Genomic DNA, 18,512 nt, shown 5'->3' with positions numbered 1-18,512 from the left:
TTGTGTTCCACATGACCAGGGTGGACTCCGGTTCTTAGATTTACATGATTTCAATATTGCCTTACTAGCAAAACAACTCTGGAGATTGATACAGTTCCCAAACTCTCTCCTCGCCCGAGTTTTGAGTGGACGATACTATAACCGATCAAGCCCTTTGGAAGAGCGTAATGTTTACTCACCCTCCTATGGTTGGCGTAGCTCATGGTAGCTAAACCGCTACTGAAATCGGGTCTCCGAAAGACTATTGGAGCAGGACAAAACACATGTGTTTGGACGGAGCCTTGGATTCCGGATAGAGATGCTCGCCCCCCGAGACCATCTGATCGAGTTACTTATAGACACCCTAAACTCCTTGTTAACTCCTTCATTAGACGTGATACAAGAGATTGGGATACTAACCTTTTGATAGATTACTTCCACCCCGAGGACATTCCGCTTATCCTTAAACTGCGACCAAGTAATACATGGTCTATGGATGGGTATGCATGGAACTATACAAAGTCAAGAGTTTGCTCAGTAAAATCAGGATATAAACGATTACAAGAGACCAAACTGTGCAATGCAGAAGTACAGATTGTACAAGCAAGTATCACTGGTTTACAGAGCCATGTGTGGAGTATCCCTGCTCCTGGGAAGCTGAGACATTTTATGTGGCAAACTTTGACAGGATGTATTGCGACGACTGAGAGACTTGCCTATAGACACATGGGTACCGATAGGAGCTGTCCTAGATGCGGTTACCCTGAGGAAACCATTAACCACCTTCTTTTCGAATGCCCTCCCGCCCTTAAGGTGTGGGCTTTATCGGACAATCCGCCCCTTCCGGGTTACTTCCCGAGTACCTCTGTTTATCAAAGCATGAATTTCCTCTTTTGGAAAAAGAAAAACGTGGCCTTTATGGAACCACCTATTGAGACCTTCTCATGGATTCTATGGTACATTTGGAAGGCACGCAATGATAAATTTTACAATGGAAAGGAGATATCACCAATTGACACCTTGATATCTTGCATATTTGCATTGTTTTAGCTATTCATTCATAAGCATTTGCATCATATAGATTAGAATTTAGACATGTTTAGGTTGCATTTGGCATACATATGTCTCTATCAGGTATTGGAACACCACATGGAATTCTTGGAGACATTTGGAAGAAATGTGATCAAAAAGGGGGTGAAAGATGAGCATGGATGGAGGCCTTAGAGAAATCTTCTGTTGCTAAGATTTTGTGGGGACACAGGAAATTGAGTTAGCTTTCTAATGGAAGTGGTTTCAAGTCATTTGGAGATGTAATGTAGGAGTTATGATCAATTTACTAGAGGCATATCCATCCTGGTCGAGAACCGCAGAGTGACCTTCTGGAGCGACCCCCTAAGGTAGCTCCCAACCAGAGCGACCTACCTAAGTAGCTCGCGTTTTCATCGCCCGAAGACACAAAAATGGAGGCTGGAGCGACCTCTCAGAGCGACCCCCCAAGGTCGCTCCCAACCCCAGAGCGACCTCCTGGAGTGACCCTCTGAGGTCGCTCCGCGTTATCTGCTGCACAATTTTATTATTTTTCAAGGACCTTTTTGCAATTGTTGTGCACGTTTTTGCACTTGGAAAACCTAATGTTTAAGTACTATGTAGCCACCATTTGGCAGATGATCTTTTTATCTATTGGAATACACAAAACTCTCTCAAGAAAAGTTCTCTTTTGGATTTGATTGTTCTTGTGTTCTTGTGAGTTTCTCTTCTAATTCTCTATATGATTCATCTGAAATCCACCATGGGTTTAAGAGGAATCATGGAGATTAGTGAGTAATCCACTTTTGGATTCATGGGTTAGGGAGATTTAGGGTGATTAGGTTAGTTCTAAGATGTGTTATGTGTAAATCATACTTGTTCCTTGCATAGTAGAGTGATCTTAATGCATCATTTGAGTAGGCCACTCAAAGGGTGATCTCTAGGCATTTTCCACCCAAAAGGTGTTTGATGAAATGCCTGAGTCAACTCTCCTAGGCTCTTAGTGTACTTTGCCAAAGATATTTGTTGTTAAAGATGCTAAGATAGCTAATAGACTTGTTAGTAATGATTGCTTGCATGTTATTCAACCAAAGACATTTGATGTTTGAGACATGTTAGCAAATGAGCATTCATCTAGACATAGAGCTTGCTTAGAATTGTGTCTAGGCTTAAGGTTAATAGTTTGATTGATTCATTTGTCGTCCTTAGTTCGAAACTTGATCACCCAAGGTCTGAATTCCCTATACCCATGAGTTCTCCTTTCCAATATCTTAAAAGTATCATTTCTGTTACTTGCATTCTAGTTTTAGTTTAAAAACCATCAAATTCACTGATTGCACTTAGATTACGCAAATACTTGCATTCTCTCTGCATTTGAATCCCTCAGAACTGGTTCGACAACTTACTTCCACTATACTATCATTTGACTTAGGAGCCTCAAAACTCTTAACATCAAATTGGTGCCGTTGCCAAATTCTGAGTTTGATTTGAACATTGAGATTTAGTCATTTGCTTGAGACTAAGTCACTTTTATTTTTGTAACTTACTGATTCTCTTCTTCGCATCTTTGTGATTTTCAGGTGTATGAACTTGAGGAGCAAAGGTACATCAAACCTTGTTCCAAGAGCCGCAGACATCAGAGCTTTAGAGAGAGAGTGCTAGAAAAAGAAGAGAAGAAGAGCAACAAGCTCAACTGCAGACACTGGAAGCTGCAATGGAAGAACAACAAAATCCTCAGAACCCCAATGGAGTCAACAATCTTCCACCCCAAGGGGCACAACAGCGAGCAGCTCGCCCCATTGGCACTTATGACCGCCCTAACATCCATGGTCCTAGACTGGGAATCCGAGTCCCGACTGTGGCTGCTAACAACTTTGAGATCAAGTCAGGGCTGCTCAACTGCATAGAGAACAACAAGTATCATGGTCCGGTTGTGGAGGACCCATTTGATCACTTGGATAAGTTTGACAGCTACTGTGGTATGTCAAAGACTAATGGTGTGTCAGAGGATGCTTTAAAGCTCAAGCTATTCCCTTTCTCTTTGGGGAATAAGGCACGTCAATGGGAGAAGTCTCTACCAAGTGACTCCATCACCACTTGGGAAGACTGCAAAAGGGCATTCTTGGAGAAGTTCTTCTCTACCTCAAGAACTGCTAAGTTGAGGAATGAGATCTCCAGCTTCCAACAGAAGAACTTGGAAGGATTCAGTGAAGCTTGGGAGATATTCAATGGTTACCAAGCTCAGTGCCCACACCATGGATTCTCTAAGGAGAGCTTGCTGAGCACATTCTACAGAGGTGTTCTTCCTAAGTACAGAGCCAGACTGGATACAACTAGCAATGGGTTCTTTTTGGGGAGAACTGAGGAAGAGACAGAGGCTCTGGTTGACAACATGGTTAAGAGTGATGCAGTCTACAGTGGAGACCATGACAGAAGCAGCAGAGGTGATGACAATCAAACAAGGAATGAGATAAAGGCTCTTCAGGAGAAGATTGACAAACTCATTGCTGATAAGGCCACACAAGCGCAGGTGAACTTTGTTGGCAACCCAAGCCAGGAGATACCTCCTACTGTCAATGAGGTTGAGGGTTTGGAAGGGCAAGAAGAATTGTGTTTCATCAACAGTAATGGTAGCTGGTACAAGAAGGAACCCAACTTTCAGTACAACAACTACCAACAGAAGCCCTATTCAAACAACCAGCAGAGTGGTTATCAGCCTCGAAACAACCAGCAGAGCAACTATCAGCCTCAGCAAAACTCCTCTCCTAGCTCCTCCGTCCCTCAACAGAGCAGCACTGATGCCTTACTGAAACAGATCTTGGAGTCTCAGACTCGAAGTGAGAACATGTGGGCTATGAGCTGAAGAACCTTCACTCCAAGATTGATGGGAGCTACAATGAGCTCAACAACAAATTCACCCACCTCGCTTCTTCTGTCAAGAATTTGGAGACTCAGTTTGCTTCCATGAGCACCCACCAGAATCGCCAGCCAGGATCTCTACCTGGAAAATCTGATCAAAACCCCAAGGAAGCAAAAGCTGTCACACTCAGGAGTGGTAAGCAGTTACCTCCTAGAACCCTCACCAAGGATGCTGAGAAACAAGGTGAGGAGGTAGCCATCAATCTAGATGATGAAGTGGTCATTGTTGATGAGAAGACAGATGATGAGATCTTGGAGAAGATTGAGAAAGATAAGGGTAAAGGAAAGGTTGGAGAAGAGAAAAAGACAACAAAAGATGGTGAATTTACTGCTCCAGCAGGTGAGAGCTCTTCTGTCCCTCCTCCTTATGAACCAAAGCTTCCATTCCCTGGTAGATTCAAGAAGCAGCTGCTACAGAAGTACAAGGCTTTGTTTGAGAAGCAGATGAGTGAAGCTCAGGTTACAATGCCCATCATTGATGTTTTCATGCTGATTCCTCAATACAGCAAGTTCCTGAAAGATGATGTAGCTGCTAAGAAGAAGGAGATGGAGGGCATTATGGTTCTAAGTCATGAGTGCAATGCCATCATTCAGAGGCTTGATGCTCCAGAGAAGCTAGAGGATCCAGGATGCTTCACACTACCTTGTGCTCTTGGACCTATGGTATTTGAAAAATGTCTCTGCGATTTGGGAGCTAGTGTCAGCTTGATGCCTTTGTCTGTGGCAAAGAAGCTTGGCTTCACTCAATACAAGAAGTGTAGACTCTCTCTGGTGTTGGCTGATCGATCAGTGAAGTACCCTGTGGGCATCCTAGAGAACCTCCCTGTGAAGATTGGAAGGTATGAGATACCTACAGATTTTGTGGTGCTTGAAATGGGTGAGGAGTCTCAAGACCCATTGATTCTTGGAAGGCCATTCTTAGCTACAGCAGGAGCTATTGTGAATGTGAAGGAAGGGAAGATCGACCTCCATTTGGGCAAGGAGAACATCCTCCACTTTGACATCAAGGAGAAGATGAGGAACCCCACTGTATTTGGACAAGCCTTCACCATTGAAGAGTTGAATCTTTCTCCTGCTGATGATCACTTTGATGAGCTACCACCTGAGGAAGATGGGGTGTCAACTCCACTTTCTACACCTAGTCCAGCCTGATCCAAAAGAGGCAAAGTCAAACTAGAGACTTAAAACAAGCTCACTTGGGAGGAAGTCCCATGAGTATCCTTGTATATATTGCATTAGTATTTGCATTATCATTTTATTGCATAAAACAATGGGAAAGTGAAGTTGTGTGTAGGTATTGAGCAGAAAATCGAACACCAGAGCGATCTCATCGCAGCAACACCTCTAGGTCGCTCCACCTGGGAGCGACATGTCCAGAGCGAGATGCCGAGGTCGCTCGCATCACACGCGAGTGGAAACACAGAAACCGACCTCAGAGCGATCTTCTCACAGCGACATACCAAAGTCGCTCCAGCTGGGAGCCACCTGTCGCAGCGACGTTCACACCTCGCTCCACGGAAGGTAACACACAATCCCACTTTTCTTTGTATTTCACATTTCCATTGGGTACCTCACTCACACAGAGACTGTGTGATTTAAGTGTGGGGGAGGTACCAAGTATTTGATCATGTTTGTTTTCATGATTTTGAGTCTCATGCATTGCATATTACATTCTTATTTGCATAGAAAAATCCAAAAAAATAATAAAAAAAAAATTTTGAAAAACACAAAAAGAATCATTTAGTTGCATCATTTGCATTTTTAGGATTGAGTCTAGAAGCATATATGTTGCATTCATGCATTAGGGGGATTTCAACCTTGTAAAGAGCTCATGCTAAGTACTGAATTTGTTGACCTTTGTAATCATGACAAGTAGCTTGAGCACCCTTTGGAAAGCTTGTAAAATTCGCGCCTTGAATGCTCCTCTTGAAACTCATTTGACTGTTGATACTCTCTCTCTCTTTGAAGCAAGCTCCTGTTTTAATGTCTCTTGCATATGGTCCCTTGTGTACTAAGTCATGGATATACACACTTGAGTTGTCCCATCTGTTTTACCAATCTTTTTGACAAACTCAAGTGGTACTCCACTCCCAAAACCCATACCTCATTTTTAAACCATCATTAGTTGTTGAGTGAGGCCTCTTTGGAAAGCTTTACATGTGCATAATGTTGAGAGTATTGGGAACGACAATGCTTAGTCTCCATTCTTGCTAGATTAGTCACTCTATTGTCTAGCTATAGGAAGGGGGTGAGTGTTGTGATTGTGATTTGGGAATATGAAAGGATTGACTCTTTGTGCTTAAATGATTAGTCTTTTTGGGATAAGTGGAGAAGTATTTAGCTCTTATTGTGAAAAGTCTTGGCCCCCAAATATAAAAAAAAAAAAGAGAATAAAAAGGGGGCTAGCAAAGTTGTTAGGAGCTAAGATTTGTTTTAAAATTGTGAAAAAACCTTTATTGATTTCAAAAGAAAGAGTCTGATATGAAGAATGTTCTTGGGATCTTTTGGTGAGAGATGTGAGTTGGGTTTGACATTGAGGAATAATTAAATATCTTGTATGTTTGGGAAAGGGTAGAACAATGGAGATTGAGCATTGTATGCATGAGTTGATCCCTTTTGTTAGATATATTATGTGTAATGTCAAGGCTACTGTGTTTTCAGAGTAAACCACCTTAAAAGATTATTTTGAACCTCTGATTTCACTTGCATTAAAGCTTTTGTCTTACCAAACCAAATGACTTGGACCAGTTGACCATTTGTAAGATGTCTATTGAGTTTGCTTCCTGAATGTTAGAGAGATGGTGGATTTGTGGTTTGTGGATGCATGATTAATGAGTGTAGAGATCAAAGGAGCTGGGCTAGGCTAGAGAAGTTAGAGATGGATAAAATCTTTGCTCTTGCTATTTGGTATGATTATGCAAGGTTGTTAGGTTGAGAACTAAGAAGAGTTTCTTTTGGTTATGAGTCCCCATCTTCAAATATTTTCTCCTTGGTTCTTGAAAGTTTACTTGTGGACAAGTAAAGTACTAGTGTGGGGGAGTTGATATCTTGCATATTTGCATTGTTTTAGCTATTCATTCATAAGCATTTGCATCATATAGATTAGGATTTAGACATGTTTAAGTTGCATTTGGCATACATATGTCTCTATCAGGTATTGGAACACCACATGGAATTCTTGAAGACATTTGGAAGCAATGTGATCAAAAAGGGGGTGAAAGATGAGCATGGATGGAGGCCTTAGAGAAATCTTCTGTTGCTAAGATTTTGTGGAGACACAGGAAATTGAGTTAGCTTTCTAATGGAAGTGGTTTCAAGTCATTTGGAGATGTAATGGAGGAGTTATGATCAATTTACTAGAGGCATATCCATCCTGGTCGAGAACCGCATAGTGACCTTCTGGAGCGACCCCCTAAGGTAGCTCCCAACCAGAGCGACCTACCTAAGTCGCTCGCGTTTTCATCGCCCGGAGACACAAAAATGGAGGCTGGAGCGACCTCTCAGAGCGACCCCCCAAGGTCGCTCCCAACCCCAGAGCGACCTCCTGGAGTGACCCTCTGAGGTCGCTCCGCGTTATCTGCTGCACGATTTTATTATTTTTCAAGGACCTTTTTGCAATTGTTGTGCACGTTTTTACACTTGGAAAACCTAATGTTTAAGTACTATGTAGCCACCATTTGGCAGATGATCTTTTTATCTATTGGAATACACAAAACTCTCTCAAGAAAAGTTCTCTTTTGGATTTGATTGTTTTTGTGTTCTTGTGAGTTTCTCTTCTAATTCTCTATATGATTCATCTGAAATCCACCATGGGTTTAAGAGGAATCATGGAGATTAGTGAGTAATCCACTTTTGGATTCATGGGTTAGAGAGATTTAGGGTGATTAGGTTAGTTCTAGGATGTGTTAGGTGTAAATCATACTTGTTCCTTGCATAGTAGAGTGATCTTAATGCATCATTTGAGTAGGCCACTCAAAGGGTGATCTCTAGGCATTTCCCACCCAAAAGGTGTTTGATGAAATGCCTGAGTCAACTCTCCTAGACTCTTAGTGTACTTTGCCAAATATATTTGTTGTTAAAGATGCTAAGATAGCTAATAGACTTGTTAGTAATGATTGCTTGTATGTTATTCAACCAAAAACATTTGATGTTTGAGACATGTTAGCAAATGAGCATTCATCTAGACATAGAGCTTGCTTAGAATTGTGTCTAGGCTTAAGGTTAATAGTTTGATTGATTCATTTGTCGTCCTTAGTTCGAAACTTGATCACCCAAAGTCTGAATTCCCTATACCCATGAGTTCTCCTTTCCAATATCTTAAAAGTATCATTTCTATTACTTGCATTCTAGTTTTAGTTTAAAAACCATCAAATTCACTGATTGCACTTAGATTACGCAAATACTTGCATTCTCTCTGTATTTGAATCCCTCAGAACTGGTTCGACAACTTACTTCCACTATACTATCATTTGACTTAGGAGCCTCAAAACTCCTAACATCACACCTGCAGCTAGCGTCCATTGAAGACGAGTGCTGGAGAAAAGCGAACTTACCCGAGGATGGAGAGGAAGAGGATGCACTACCTGACCCGTTGGCTAGCTCGACTTCTCCTGTGGACCTCCAACGTCCGACCTGCCAAATCGATGCGTCATGGATCTATAATGGCACGGTCAGTGGCCTAGGATGGTTCTACAAAGACCAAATAGGAGTCGAAAGATTTGGATTACAAGGATGCCGGAAAAGTTTATCCCCTCTCCATGCAGAGGTGGAAGGACTTATATGGGCAATGATTTGTTTACAAAAGTTACACTACACTGTGATCCATATGGAAACAGGCTGCTCTGATCTGGTGGACATGATCGCTAATCCTACCTACTGGCCGGCATTTACTTCTAAGCTAGTCTCTTTCCAGTTTCTAAAAGCTGGTTTTTCGGAGTTCATCATCGCCCACATACCGAGGACTAGAAACCTACGTGCAGATTCTCTCACTAAGGAGGTGAGAATGAGTGGTGTTCTTTTTTCCTATATAGATCAGATCCAGCCGGACAGAACGTCTATTAGGAACGTCTAAAGACCGACTACCACTTGATTTTATTACATTGGCGTCGACAAAAAAAACACTATAAATTAGTTAACTTTAGAAGTATAAATATATATTCACTATTTAATAAAATTTATTTTGATTATTTGTATTTTTATGAACTATCTTGTGAAAATAAATTACAAAATGGATATCCTAGAAAAATTCTTATAAAACGTGAGAGAGAGAAAGAAGTGGTTCTGTTTGGAGAATTCCAACAAAAAAAATTGACATATTTTGCCTTTGTATCAACAGAGCTTTATGGCACGAAACACTGCTTGGCATTGTTTTATATAAACTAGAAAACGTTATGTCTGTCATTTTAGTGAAACCACAAGGCGTTTATTTACATAGGCTAAAGAGCACGCATGGCGTTTTCTATATCAAGAAGGGCAATTTCTTTTTTTGTAAACAGAAAAAAAAAAAAGAAGGGCAATCTCTGTTGGCTAAAGTTAAGAAAAAAGACTTGTCTGATGATAAGTATGTGTATCTAGGGATCTTTGTCATGTGTTGCTGCATGCTTGTGTGTAGGGGTGGGCACTTTATTCGATATTCGAAGTGGCACCCGAACCCGACCCGAAAAACCCGAACCGAAGTAGCAAAATACCTGAACGGGTATTGAATTATGAGAGATCGGATATTCGAACCCGAACGGGTAATACCCGAACCCGAATGGATATCCGAAGATAACCGAACTTATGTACCATTAACCATATATTCATAGTTTACTTCTCTAATTTTATTCAAAATATTTATATTAATTATACACATGGTTCAAAATTAGATAATATACATATAATTGCAAGAAATGTGATTTTTTACTCACTTAAAATGCTTAAAATGCATGTTTAAATTTTTGTTTCATGTATTAACAAAAGCTATAGTTAAAATTTTAAAACAATAATCAAATTAATATCTTTTATTTTTAAGATCTTATCTTCAAACCATTCAATGTATTAAAAATAAAATATCAGTTAAGTAAAAATTATATTTTTAAATAGAAAAAAACTTGAGAAATGAAGAAGTTAGTTTTTTCGCAAAATCTAAATATCCGAAAATCCAATCCGAAATAACCGAACCCGAATTAAAAATACCCGAACCCGATATCCGAAGTATAGAAATACCCGAACGGGTTTTATACTCCTCTACCGAAATACCTGAAAATCCGAAATACCCGACCCGAACCCGAACGGATATCTGAACGCCCACCCCTACTTGTGTGTTACTCACTTTATTTTATTCTTTTGGATTAGCTTAGAACAAACATTCATGAACCACTATAACATAGGATAAATAGTATGCATTTAGAAAACATGCAAACATATCATCATAGTCAAGAAAACAACGCAAAAAACCAGCGGAAAGATAAAGGGCACTACTAAGATATTCCTCTGATCCATAAGATGAGAATATAGGAGCCAGCCGAACTAGCTCCGTTATAAAGTCATAAAACATCTTTCATAAGTTTCACATCCTCTACATGGTTTAGAAAGGTGTAAACTCTATGTTTCGTCAGAAACTCTTCCATTCCTTGGATTTCAACTCTTCTGATAGTTCCCTTCTCGAGACTGTAGTAGAAAACATAGAAAGGGTTGGATGGAATGTACTCTGAGAACACAATTTCATTTGAACCAGTCACTCCAACACACTTTAAATTATTTGGAACTACACTCTGCCACTGAGGAGGAAGTTTGTAACTATGCTTGGACCACTCCTTTTTTTCTAGGTCATCCAAAACCCACATCTCAAAACTTGTATTTTCTCTAGAAAAAGAATAAGACCCATTCGGCTTTAGTGAACCCAATTTACCATTGTAGCTGATCAGATTCAGACTTGGTACACGATGCACTTCTCCTGGTGCAGTAGCTTTAATAAAACTGAACTTCTCAGACCTAAAATCAAAGCAAGTTATCATAAATTCATCCATGGAAGAAGGCGTATTGTTGGGTGCAGCTCTGTAATACAAAACACCATCAATGCATACAGATTTATATTCTGGATAATGAGGTTCGCTGCATTCAATCAATCTCCATGAAAGTTTCCCAGTTTCTAGCGTCAGGACATGGTGCTCCTCAGATATGGCGTTACCATCTGACAAGGTCATTGACAAGACCTTGAATTGCTTCTCAACCGGATCATACCCAAAAAAGCTTCTCATCTCATGCTCCTTCCTTGTCTTTATCCTCGGTAAAGTGAAGGATTGTCCGGTGCTAGGGTTACATATCACACAGATCATCGCTGGTCTTTCCCTTCCGTTTAAGCTACTGAAATCTCCTATACAGACCAAACCACTTATAGGCTTATGTATCCGATACACATGATTTAGGTCTAAACTCATATGATAGCTGGCGGTTGTAGGAGGCGTGTCCTCGTCTGGGTTTTGAGGCTGAGGCGAGGAGAAGAAGAATACCTTGCTTTCTGTTTCATAGGCGAACAAGAGTCGAGGACGAGTAGAAGATTTTTTCAGAAACTGGTCCGTGAAATCTTGATGGTCAAGTATGGAAGACCATACCTTCGATACGCAACGGCATCTCGCTATGTATTTTGGCGACAGTCTCGAGAATATCTCGTAGATGAGATCAGTTGGGATCGGCAATGAGTTATCCGCCAAGAGCTTCTGCCGCCGTGTTTTCATGGCTGAAACCTAATAAGATCGTCCAAAGTCGTGAACCGTATAGAAGACTTGTTGTGTTAGTCAAACGCACAAAGAACGGCGACATTTAGTAAAAATTAAAAAAGCAAATTATCATATTAGCATCCTTTAAGAATATCAAAACTAACTCATGCCTACTCATCTGTGGTACATTCGTTAATGATGGTCTAGTGCATAAAACTCATCCTCTTCTATTTTATTTCTTTAGAATGGTTAACTATTCATTAAAACAATTATCTGAGCAAATGATGTGTCTTTTTTTTTTTTGAAACTATGATGTGTCTTTCTTTGATGCATCCTTACACCATTTTTAATTTTTGAATGATGCATTCTTTCACATGTCATTTTTAATTTTTGAACAAAGCACCATTTTAATTGATTGATACAACTCTTTGAGCAAAGGACATGTCTTTCTTCTTCTTTTTTTTGTCAACTAAGGACATGTCTTTCTCTCACACATATTTTTCATATTGGAAAGAAAAAAAATTACTCTATAAATCAAAAATATATAATTTTACTATATCATGTCTCACTTTCTTGTCTCTTCTTGCTCTCTCCATTTTTATTATTATCATTTATCAATACCTCTTTGACGTGCTAGGAGTAGGTGAGGATTTTGTTCTAGTTATAGTGGAGTTGTTGTCTCTTCTTACGTACTGCAATTATAATGAAGCCATAACAAGTGTATATATATATATATATATATATATATATATATATATATATCTATCTGGGCTGTTGATAGAGCAGAAAGAAAAAGATGTCTAAGCTTATGCAAAATCCAGTGTTCCATGAATTGAAGAAGCAAGCTTCTTTCTTCATCAAAGAGAAGATCAAGACTGCTCGTCTCGCCGTAACTGATGTTACTGAAGAAGAGTTGTAAGAATTTATTTTATGTACATCTATTTTTAAAGCGATTTTGAGTTAAACATGCGCTCTGGATTTGTTGAAGATTAACAGAAGAAGTTACGGGGAGTGCGCTCTCGTTAATAGATGTTCGGTCCATGGCGGTCATAACAAAAGCTTCTTTTGAAGTTGATCAGTTTCAAAGAATCGTAAAGATTCTACGTCAAAGGTTATTGTTATTGCTTCACTATGATTTATACTAAATAAATATTCCACCAAGTAGAACAAATTTGGTCATGGTATTTGATGTTGGCGTTTTTATTATAAACTTCATATATTTTTATTTCTAACATGGTCGTATTTATAACATAGTTTATGTCACAAAAAAAAAAAAAAAAACATAGTTTTTCTCCAAACCAACGACATTAATCATATGAATTATATGAATTTTTTTTATTCTACACAATTTTGTTCCATTAATTAATTATACTAATCATGACCATTTGGTTCCATTGTAATTCATCATAATATAACATATTTTCAAGAAATTATATTAACTCATTAAAAATATGGTTACCAGTTAGTGTGTGTATGTATATCTAATTGGTATTTTTTTCCAGAATGTTAATGTTTGATAGAAGAGAATGGCGTGGGATGTACAACACCTTGACAATGTTGAACCACTTGTTAATCAATGGACCACTAAGTGTATTCAAGGAGTTTCAACACGAGAAAGAAACTATTGAAGATGTCATAACGATTGAATGGATCAGTGAAAAAGGGTTCGAATGTGGTCTAAAAGTTCGAAACATAGCCGAAGATGTACTAAAGTTGCTTGAAGATGAGACGTTTTTCAAGGACGAGAGAGAAAGAAAACGTAAGCAAAGCTTTGGTCGGATAACAGGATTCGGAAGCTCGAGTTTCATCATGCATTCTGAAACCCTGTCTGAAACGAACAAAGGAAGAGACAGCTTGTTCTTGAGTGAACACCAAGCTTTTGATAATGATCGTACCGTTGATGATCATCCTTTTGTCGAGAAAGAGCACAATACTGCAGAACTCTTGCTTTCTTCTTCGACCTAAGATGGATTGTGTTTGTTTGTATAATAGTAGTTTCGTTGATGTGCCATATTCATATATAAAGCATGCAGAAACAAGTTTCATTGATATGCCTTATGTAGTCATATAGAAACAAGTTTTTCAATATGTGTGATTTTATCATATTAGTTTGGACTTTGGATTCTGAATGTACTTACTGTACATGAAATAGTCTTCACCAAAGACTAATATCAAAATATTTTATTTTATATTTTAGTTTTAGTGACACATCATTTGTAAAAGATATTTAGTTGAAATACTATGCTACTATATATAAACATGATTTACAACACATAAACAAGTTTTTCATTGATATGCCTTATGTAGTCATATTGAAACAAGTTTTTCAATATGTGGATATTTTTTTGGACTTTGGATTTTAATTGTATAGCCTATACATGAAATAATCTTTACTGCAAAGACTAAATCAAAATATTTTGTTTTATTTTATAATTGCGAATTAAAGGATTATTGACCAATGACAAGAAGAAAAAAAAGAATGAAACCTCAGTTGTGAAACTATTTTGCTGAAATACATTATGCTACTATATATAGAAGCATGATTTACAAGATGAAATCCAAAATGTATGATTGAATTTAGTTTTTATCCTTCTATGGGTTGAATAAAACAGTGAGATTAGTTAATTGAACCGACTCCGGTTATTCTATGGGTGATAGAAGCTCACGTGGTGATACGAGAAGCTCACGTGGTCTTCTAGTCCTCAGATCGGATCTGGCAACGGCGTCGTATCAAAGAGAACCCGGCGGCAATTCCATCCCAGTTGCGCTCGCTCTTTCTTTCTTTCATGGTAGAAGAAGAATGAGATCTCACCATCAAGGAGGTGGCCGCAGCAAGCTAACGATTCTTCAACTCCTATGCGCCGTCGCAGTTTTCTCCGTTCTCCTCTTCACCATCCAATCTTCCTTCTTCGCAGGTCACTTTCCACTTTCATCCTTTACACTTGATCATCTCATAACTATTATTATTATTATTGATTCTCTTCATCTCGCAGATAGCAAAGTAAATATTCTTCGCCCGGAGGATATTCAGATCTTATCAGAGTTTCAGTCCAGCGTTCAACAGTGCGTGGTTTGTCTCTTCTCTCTCTCTCTCTTCTCCATTCCCTCAGTCTATTTGATTGATAAGCACTTAGTTTCGATATTTTTGATTGAGATCGCAGTACTTCTGATTCTAGATTGTTTCAAATGCCTTCGCGGTTGATAATATTAGTGAAGTTCATTTCTGATCGATGAATAAATACACTTTTGGATCTGAGTTGCAAAGAGCATTTTCAAATCAAGGAGAAGTGAAAGGTTGTAGAAGCTAACAAGTATACTGACCTGGAAGAAGAGGAAGTTCATCATTTAGATCTATCTGCTTTCTCTTGATGTTGAATTAGCTTAGTGTGATATATATGATAGAATCATGTCTTGTAATCTTATTTAACGACCTAAATCTTAAGAGAGAAGTTGAAGCATTGTGGAAGCCAACAACTATCTGATCTGCAAGTTATACAATCATGTTTTTTGAAGTTCAAAATTGATGTTATTTAACGAGCTAAGACTTACATTGTTTGTTCTACCTTTCTAACTTTTTTTTTTGTGTGCTGGAAGAAGAAGAAGAACCTAGGACCTAGGTTATGGGATTCTGGTGAAATAGTTTAGTTTGGTGAAGCTCTCTTGTGTTGGGAGTCGGAATAATTTGTTCTACTGTGTTTATTGCAGGGGGACAGAGGGCTTGGACTCTCTGCTCATATCATTGATCACTGCAATTTGATCCTTAAGTTCCCTCAAGGCACTAACAGCACTTGGGTAATGTTTCCACTTGTCTCGTTTCTTTTTTTCTTTTTCCCTTGAGATTTCATTTGGGTTTCAAATGATCACCACTCATATTCTTATCTTTCAATGCACAGTACAATGCACAGTTTAAAATTTTTGAACCGCTGGAGTTTAAGTATAATGTTTGCGAGGCTGTTCTCCTATGGGAGCAGGTTCGTGCTTTTTTCCCTGATTAGATTTACGTGTTTGGGGACTTCTCAGGATTTTAATGTCTGTGAGTAATGCAGTACCGCAATATGACAACAGTGTTGACAAGAGAATACCTTGATGTACGCCCTGATGGATGGTTGGACTATGCTGCTATGAGAATTGCACAGCTGTATGATTTTAACACCCCTGTCTAATTGGTGGCTTCTGCCATTTGTTCTTTCTTGTTGAGGTTTTTGTTCTTTCGGGTTTCAGGGGAGCTGATAAGTGTTATAATCGTACATTGTGTGAGGAGCATCTTAATGTGATCCTTCCAGCGAAGCCTCCTTTCCACCCACGACAGTTTCATAAGTGCGCCGTCGTTGGGAATTCAGGCGATCTGTTAAAAACAGAGTTTGGAGAAGAGATTGACAGTCATGATGCTGTATTCCGAGATAATGAAGCTCCTGTCAATGAGGTAAACATTTCTCCGAGTTTACCGGTTGACTTTACTACATGGTCTTAAATTGGTGATTTTTAGTTGCTGACATTGCTTATATTCACGTTTATTGCAGAAGTATGCCAAGTACGTAGGTGTGAAAAGGGATTTCCGGCTAGTTGTTCGTGGTGCGGCTCGTAACATGGTTAAGATTCTCAGTGGGTCTGGTCAGTACTCATATTCTACAGTGATATATTCTGCATCTTGTGATTCATTTTTCTTCAAGCACTCATTGCAGCTCTCTGCCCTTGTGATGTAATCTTCTGTAACCCGTCGTTTACTGCAGACTCTGAGGTGCTTATAATCAAAAGTGTGACCCACAGAGACTTCAACGAAATGATAAAGGTATGGCTCCCATCATGATTTGTTTTGTATATACATTTTCCACTTTCTTACAGGGTTTTGTATTTATCTTGTAACAGACTATACCAAACCCTGTTTATCTTTTCCAAGGAATTGTCCTACGTAGAGGTGCCAAAGGAACAGGGATGAAATCCATTGAACTTGCACTGTCCATGTGCGATATTGTCGACATATATGGTTTCACCGTCGATCCTGGATACACAGAGTGGCAAGTATTCTAAATATCTCTTTGCTGTCTCCCTCATTTCTAAAGCTCTCTTATGAGAATACCTCACTTTTGTATGTTCATTATCAATGTAGGACGCGTTACTTCTCCACGCCAAGGAAAGGGCATAACCCATTACAAGGAAGAGCATACTACCAACTTCTAGAATGCCTTGGTGTACTGAAACTTGCCAAAACGTTTATCTATATTTTTTAAAAACGTAAGCCTTTGTGGTCTTTCTGAAGAAACCATTGCTTGGCAGGTAATCCGGATCCATTCTCCCATGAGGTCCGAGAGAAAGGAAGACTGGTCGAGCGTGCCAAGTCGTGAAACGATAACCCGAGCTCACGCCTCCGCCTTACGCCTACAAAGGAGCCAACAGACAACTAATTTGAAGAGTGATGGGTTAGGACAGTTCGGTAATTGCAAGGTGTGGGGCGATGCAGACCCTAGAAAAGGACCCGTTTCGGGATCTCCAGACATGAGTGAGGTTAGGAAGAAGTCAGATTACAAGAAGTGGGAAGTGATGCCGTTTAAGAGCTTGAGAAAAGAAGCAAGGGATCACTATGTACAAATGCAAGGCGTGTCACAGTACAAGATGGATGGGAATAAACTTGACGATCTTGTTTGCGTGAGGCATCGTCCGCTAGAATCAGAGACTTAAATGTTGTTTTTTCAATACCATCGTTGGCTGATAAAAGTAGAGTGTAATGTTTTTTGTTGAAGCAGTCTCTTCGTTAATATCATTTTATTCCTTCACGGAACTTTTCATTACTAGTCTTCAATTTTTGTTGATGTCATCGCTGTTACAATGGTAGTAATGTCATAGCAGTGCGTCACCGTTTGATTGGTTTTCCTGTTCTGACTTCTGGGGATTCGACACACGAAAAAAAATGATGAAAGAGACTTCTGCTTCTTGCATTGTTGGGGTTCTTAGCAAATGTTGCGGTGCCGTCTAGGGCTGGGCAAAAAATCCGAACCCGAAAAACCGAACCGAATCCGATCCGAAAAAGTAGCACCGAATCTGAATCGAAATTGATTAAATATCCGAACGGATTCAAAATTTTGGTATTTAAAGAATCGAAACCGAAGCCGATCCGAACCGAAATATTTTGGGTACCCGAATGTATCCGAAATAAATTTATATACTTAAATATATACATTATTTTATATATAATGTACATTAAAAATATTAAAATATACTCCCTCCGTTTCATATTAAGTGTCGTTGTAGAGATTTTTTTTCGTTGCAAAATAAGTGTCGTTTTCGAATTTCAATGCATAATTTATTAATTTTATTCTGTATTTTATTTTTCTATTGGTCGAGATACATGGGTAATGATGTTTTTGTATAGAAAATATGCAAAATTTAATGATTTCTTAATCCGTGTGCACAATTCTAAAATGACACTTATTCAGAAACAGAGGGAGTATAAGATACCTTTAAGTTTTCCAAAATACTCGAAAAATATATGCAAATAGTCAAAAGTAAATGTTTAAAATAGCTAAAGTATACTGAAAACACCAAAATAGTTAAATATCTATTGATTCTTTATCCAACTATTCAAAGAAAACCAATTTATATGTTAAATTAAGATATTTTGACATATATGTTATGAAAATTTATATGTACTCCCTCTGTTCCATTTGAAGTGGAGTTTTAAGATTTTTATTTTGGTTCATAATATGTGATGTTCTCACTATTCTAGGTGAAATTAAATGTCATTTAAATTTTGTGACCAATTACAAAATCATGTACAATTTTTTTATTGGTTAAATTTGTTTTATTTAATGTGATTTTTATGTAACCAAAATAAAATGTATAAAAGTTTGTATTTTCTTAATAATTGTGTAAAAACCTTAAACATCACTTAAATTG

General features: G+C 38.6%; 4 protein-coding genes and 1 non-coding gene across 6 annotated transcripts; 3 read left to right on the top strand and 2 right to left on the bottom strand.

Moving 5' to 3' along the window:
• Window positions 1-201: 201 nt before the first annotated feature.
• On the top strand, window positions 202-8,995 carry LOC130494942 (uncharacterized). The gene is made up of 3 exons (XM_056985794.1): window positions 202-838; window positions 5,219-5,445; window positions 8,435-8,995. The coding sequence occupies exons 1-3, from the start codon at window positions 202-204 to the stop codon at window positions 8,993-8,995; spliced, it is 1,425 nt and encodes a 474-aa protein (XP_056841774.1).
• On the bottom strand, window positions 3,161-3,267 carry LOC130495300 (small nucleolar RNA R71). Its single transcript, XR_008934572.1, has one exon. It is a non-coding gene; the product is annotated as a small nucleolar RNA R71 (small nucleolar RNA).
• Window positions 8,996-10,255: 1,260 nt separating the features above from the next.
• Window positions 10,256-11,711, bottom strand: LOC108858546 (F-box protein DOR-like). The gene has a single exon (XM_018632458.2). It carries the CDS (start codon window positions 11,637-11,639, stop codon window positions 10,449-10,451), a length of 1,191 nt encoding a protein of 396 aa, XP_018487960.1. The 5' UTR covers window positions 11,640-11,711; the 3' UTR covers window positions 10,256-10,448.
• A 700-nt stretch (window positions 11,712-12,411) lies between these two features.
• LOC108860713 (uncharacterized) lies at window positions 12,412-13,732 on the top strand. 2 transcript variants are annotated; one of them, XM_018634567.2, is made up of 3 exons: window positions 12,412-12,536; window positions 12,610-12,732; window positions 13,124-13,732. In XM_018634567.2, the coding sequence occupies exons 1-3, from the start codon at window positions 12,418-12,420 to the stop codon at window positions 13,584-13,586; spliced, it is 705 nt and encodes a 234-aa protein (XP_018490069.1). In that variant the 5' UTR covers window positions 12,412-12,417; the 3' UTR covers window positions 13,587-13,732. The 2 variants fall into 2 exon arrangements, with proteins under 2 accessions (XP_018490069.1, XP_018490070.1); XM_018634568.2 differs by having other exon boundaries at window positions 12,425-12,536; window positions 12,618-12,732; window positions 13,124-13,731.
• A 610-nt stretch (window positions 13,733-14,342) lies between these two features.
• On the top strand, window positions 14,343-17,404 carry LOC108856586 (sialyltransferase-like protein 1). The gene is made up of 11 exons (XM_018630424.2): window positions 14,343-14,536; window positions 14,615-14,691; window positions 15,327-15,413; window positions 15,515-15,592; window positions 15,668-15,759; window positions 15,843-16,044; window positions 16,142-16,232; window positions 16,352-16,410; window positions 16,488-16,636; window positions 16,729-16,810; window positions 16,896-17,404. Exons 1-11 carry the CDS (start codon window positions 14,422-14,424, stop codon window positions 17,295-17,297), a joined length of 1,434 nt encoding a protein of 477 aa, XP_018485926.2. The 5' UTR covers window positions 14,343-14,421; the 3' UTR covers window positions 17,298-17,404.
• The last annotated feature ends 1,108 nt before the right edge of the window (window positions 17,405-18,512 follow it).

The sequence above is a fragment of the Raphanus sativus genome, chromosome 5 (genome assembly GCF_000801105.2).
Source record: "Raphanus sativus cultivar WK10039 chromosome 5, ASM80110v3, whole genome shotgun sequence".
NCBI classification, from domain to species: Eukaryota; Viridiplantae; Streptophyta; class Magnoliopsida; order Brassicales; family Brassicaceae; genus Raphanus; species Raphanus sativus.
Note: the sequence above shows the minus strand (reverse complement) of the source record. Positions and strands in the feature narration are given on the sequence as shown.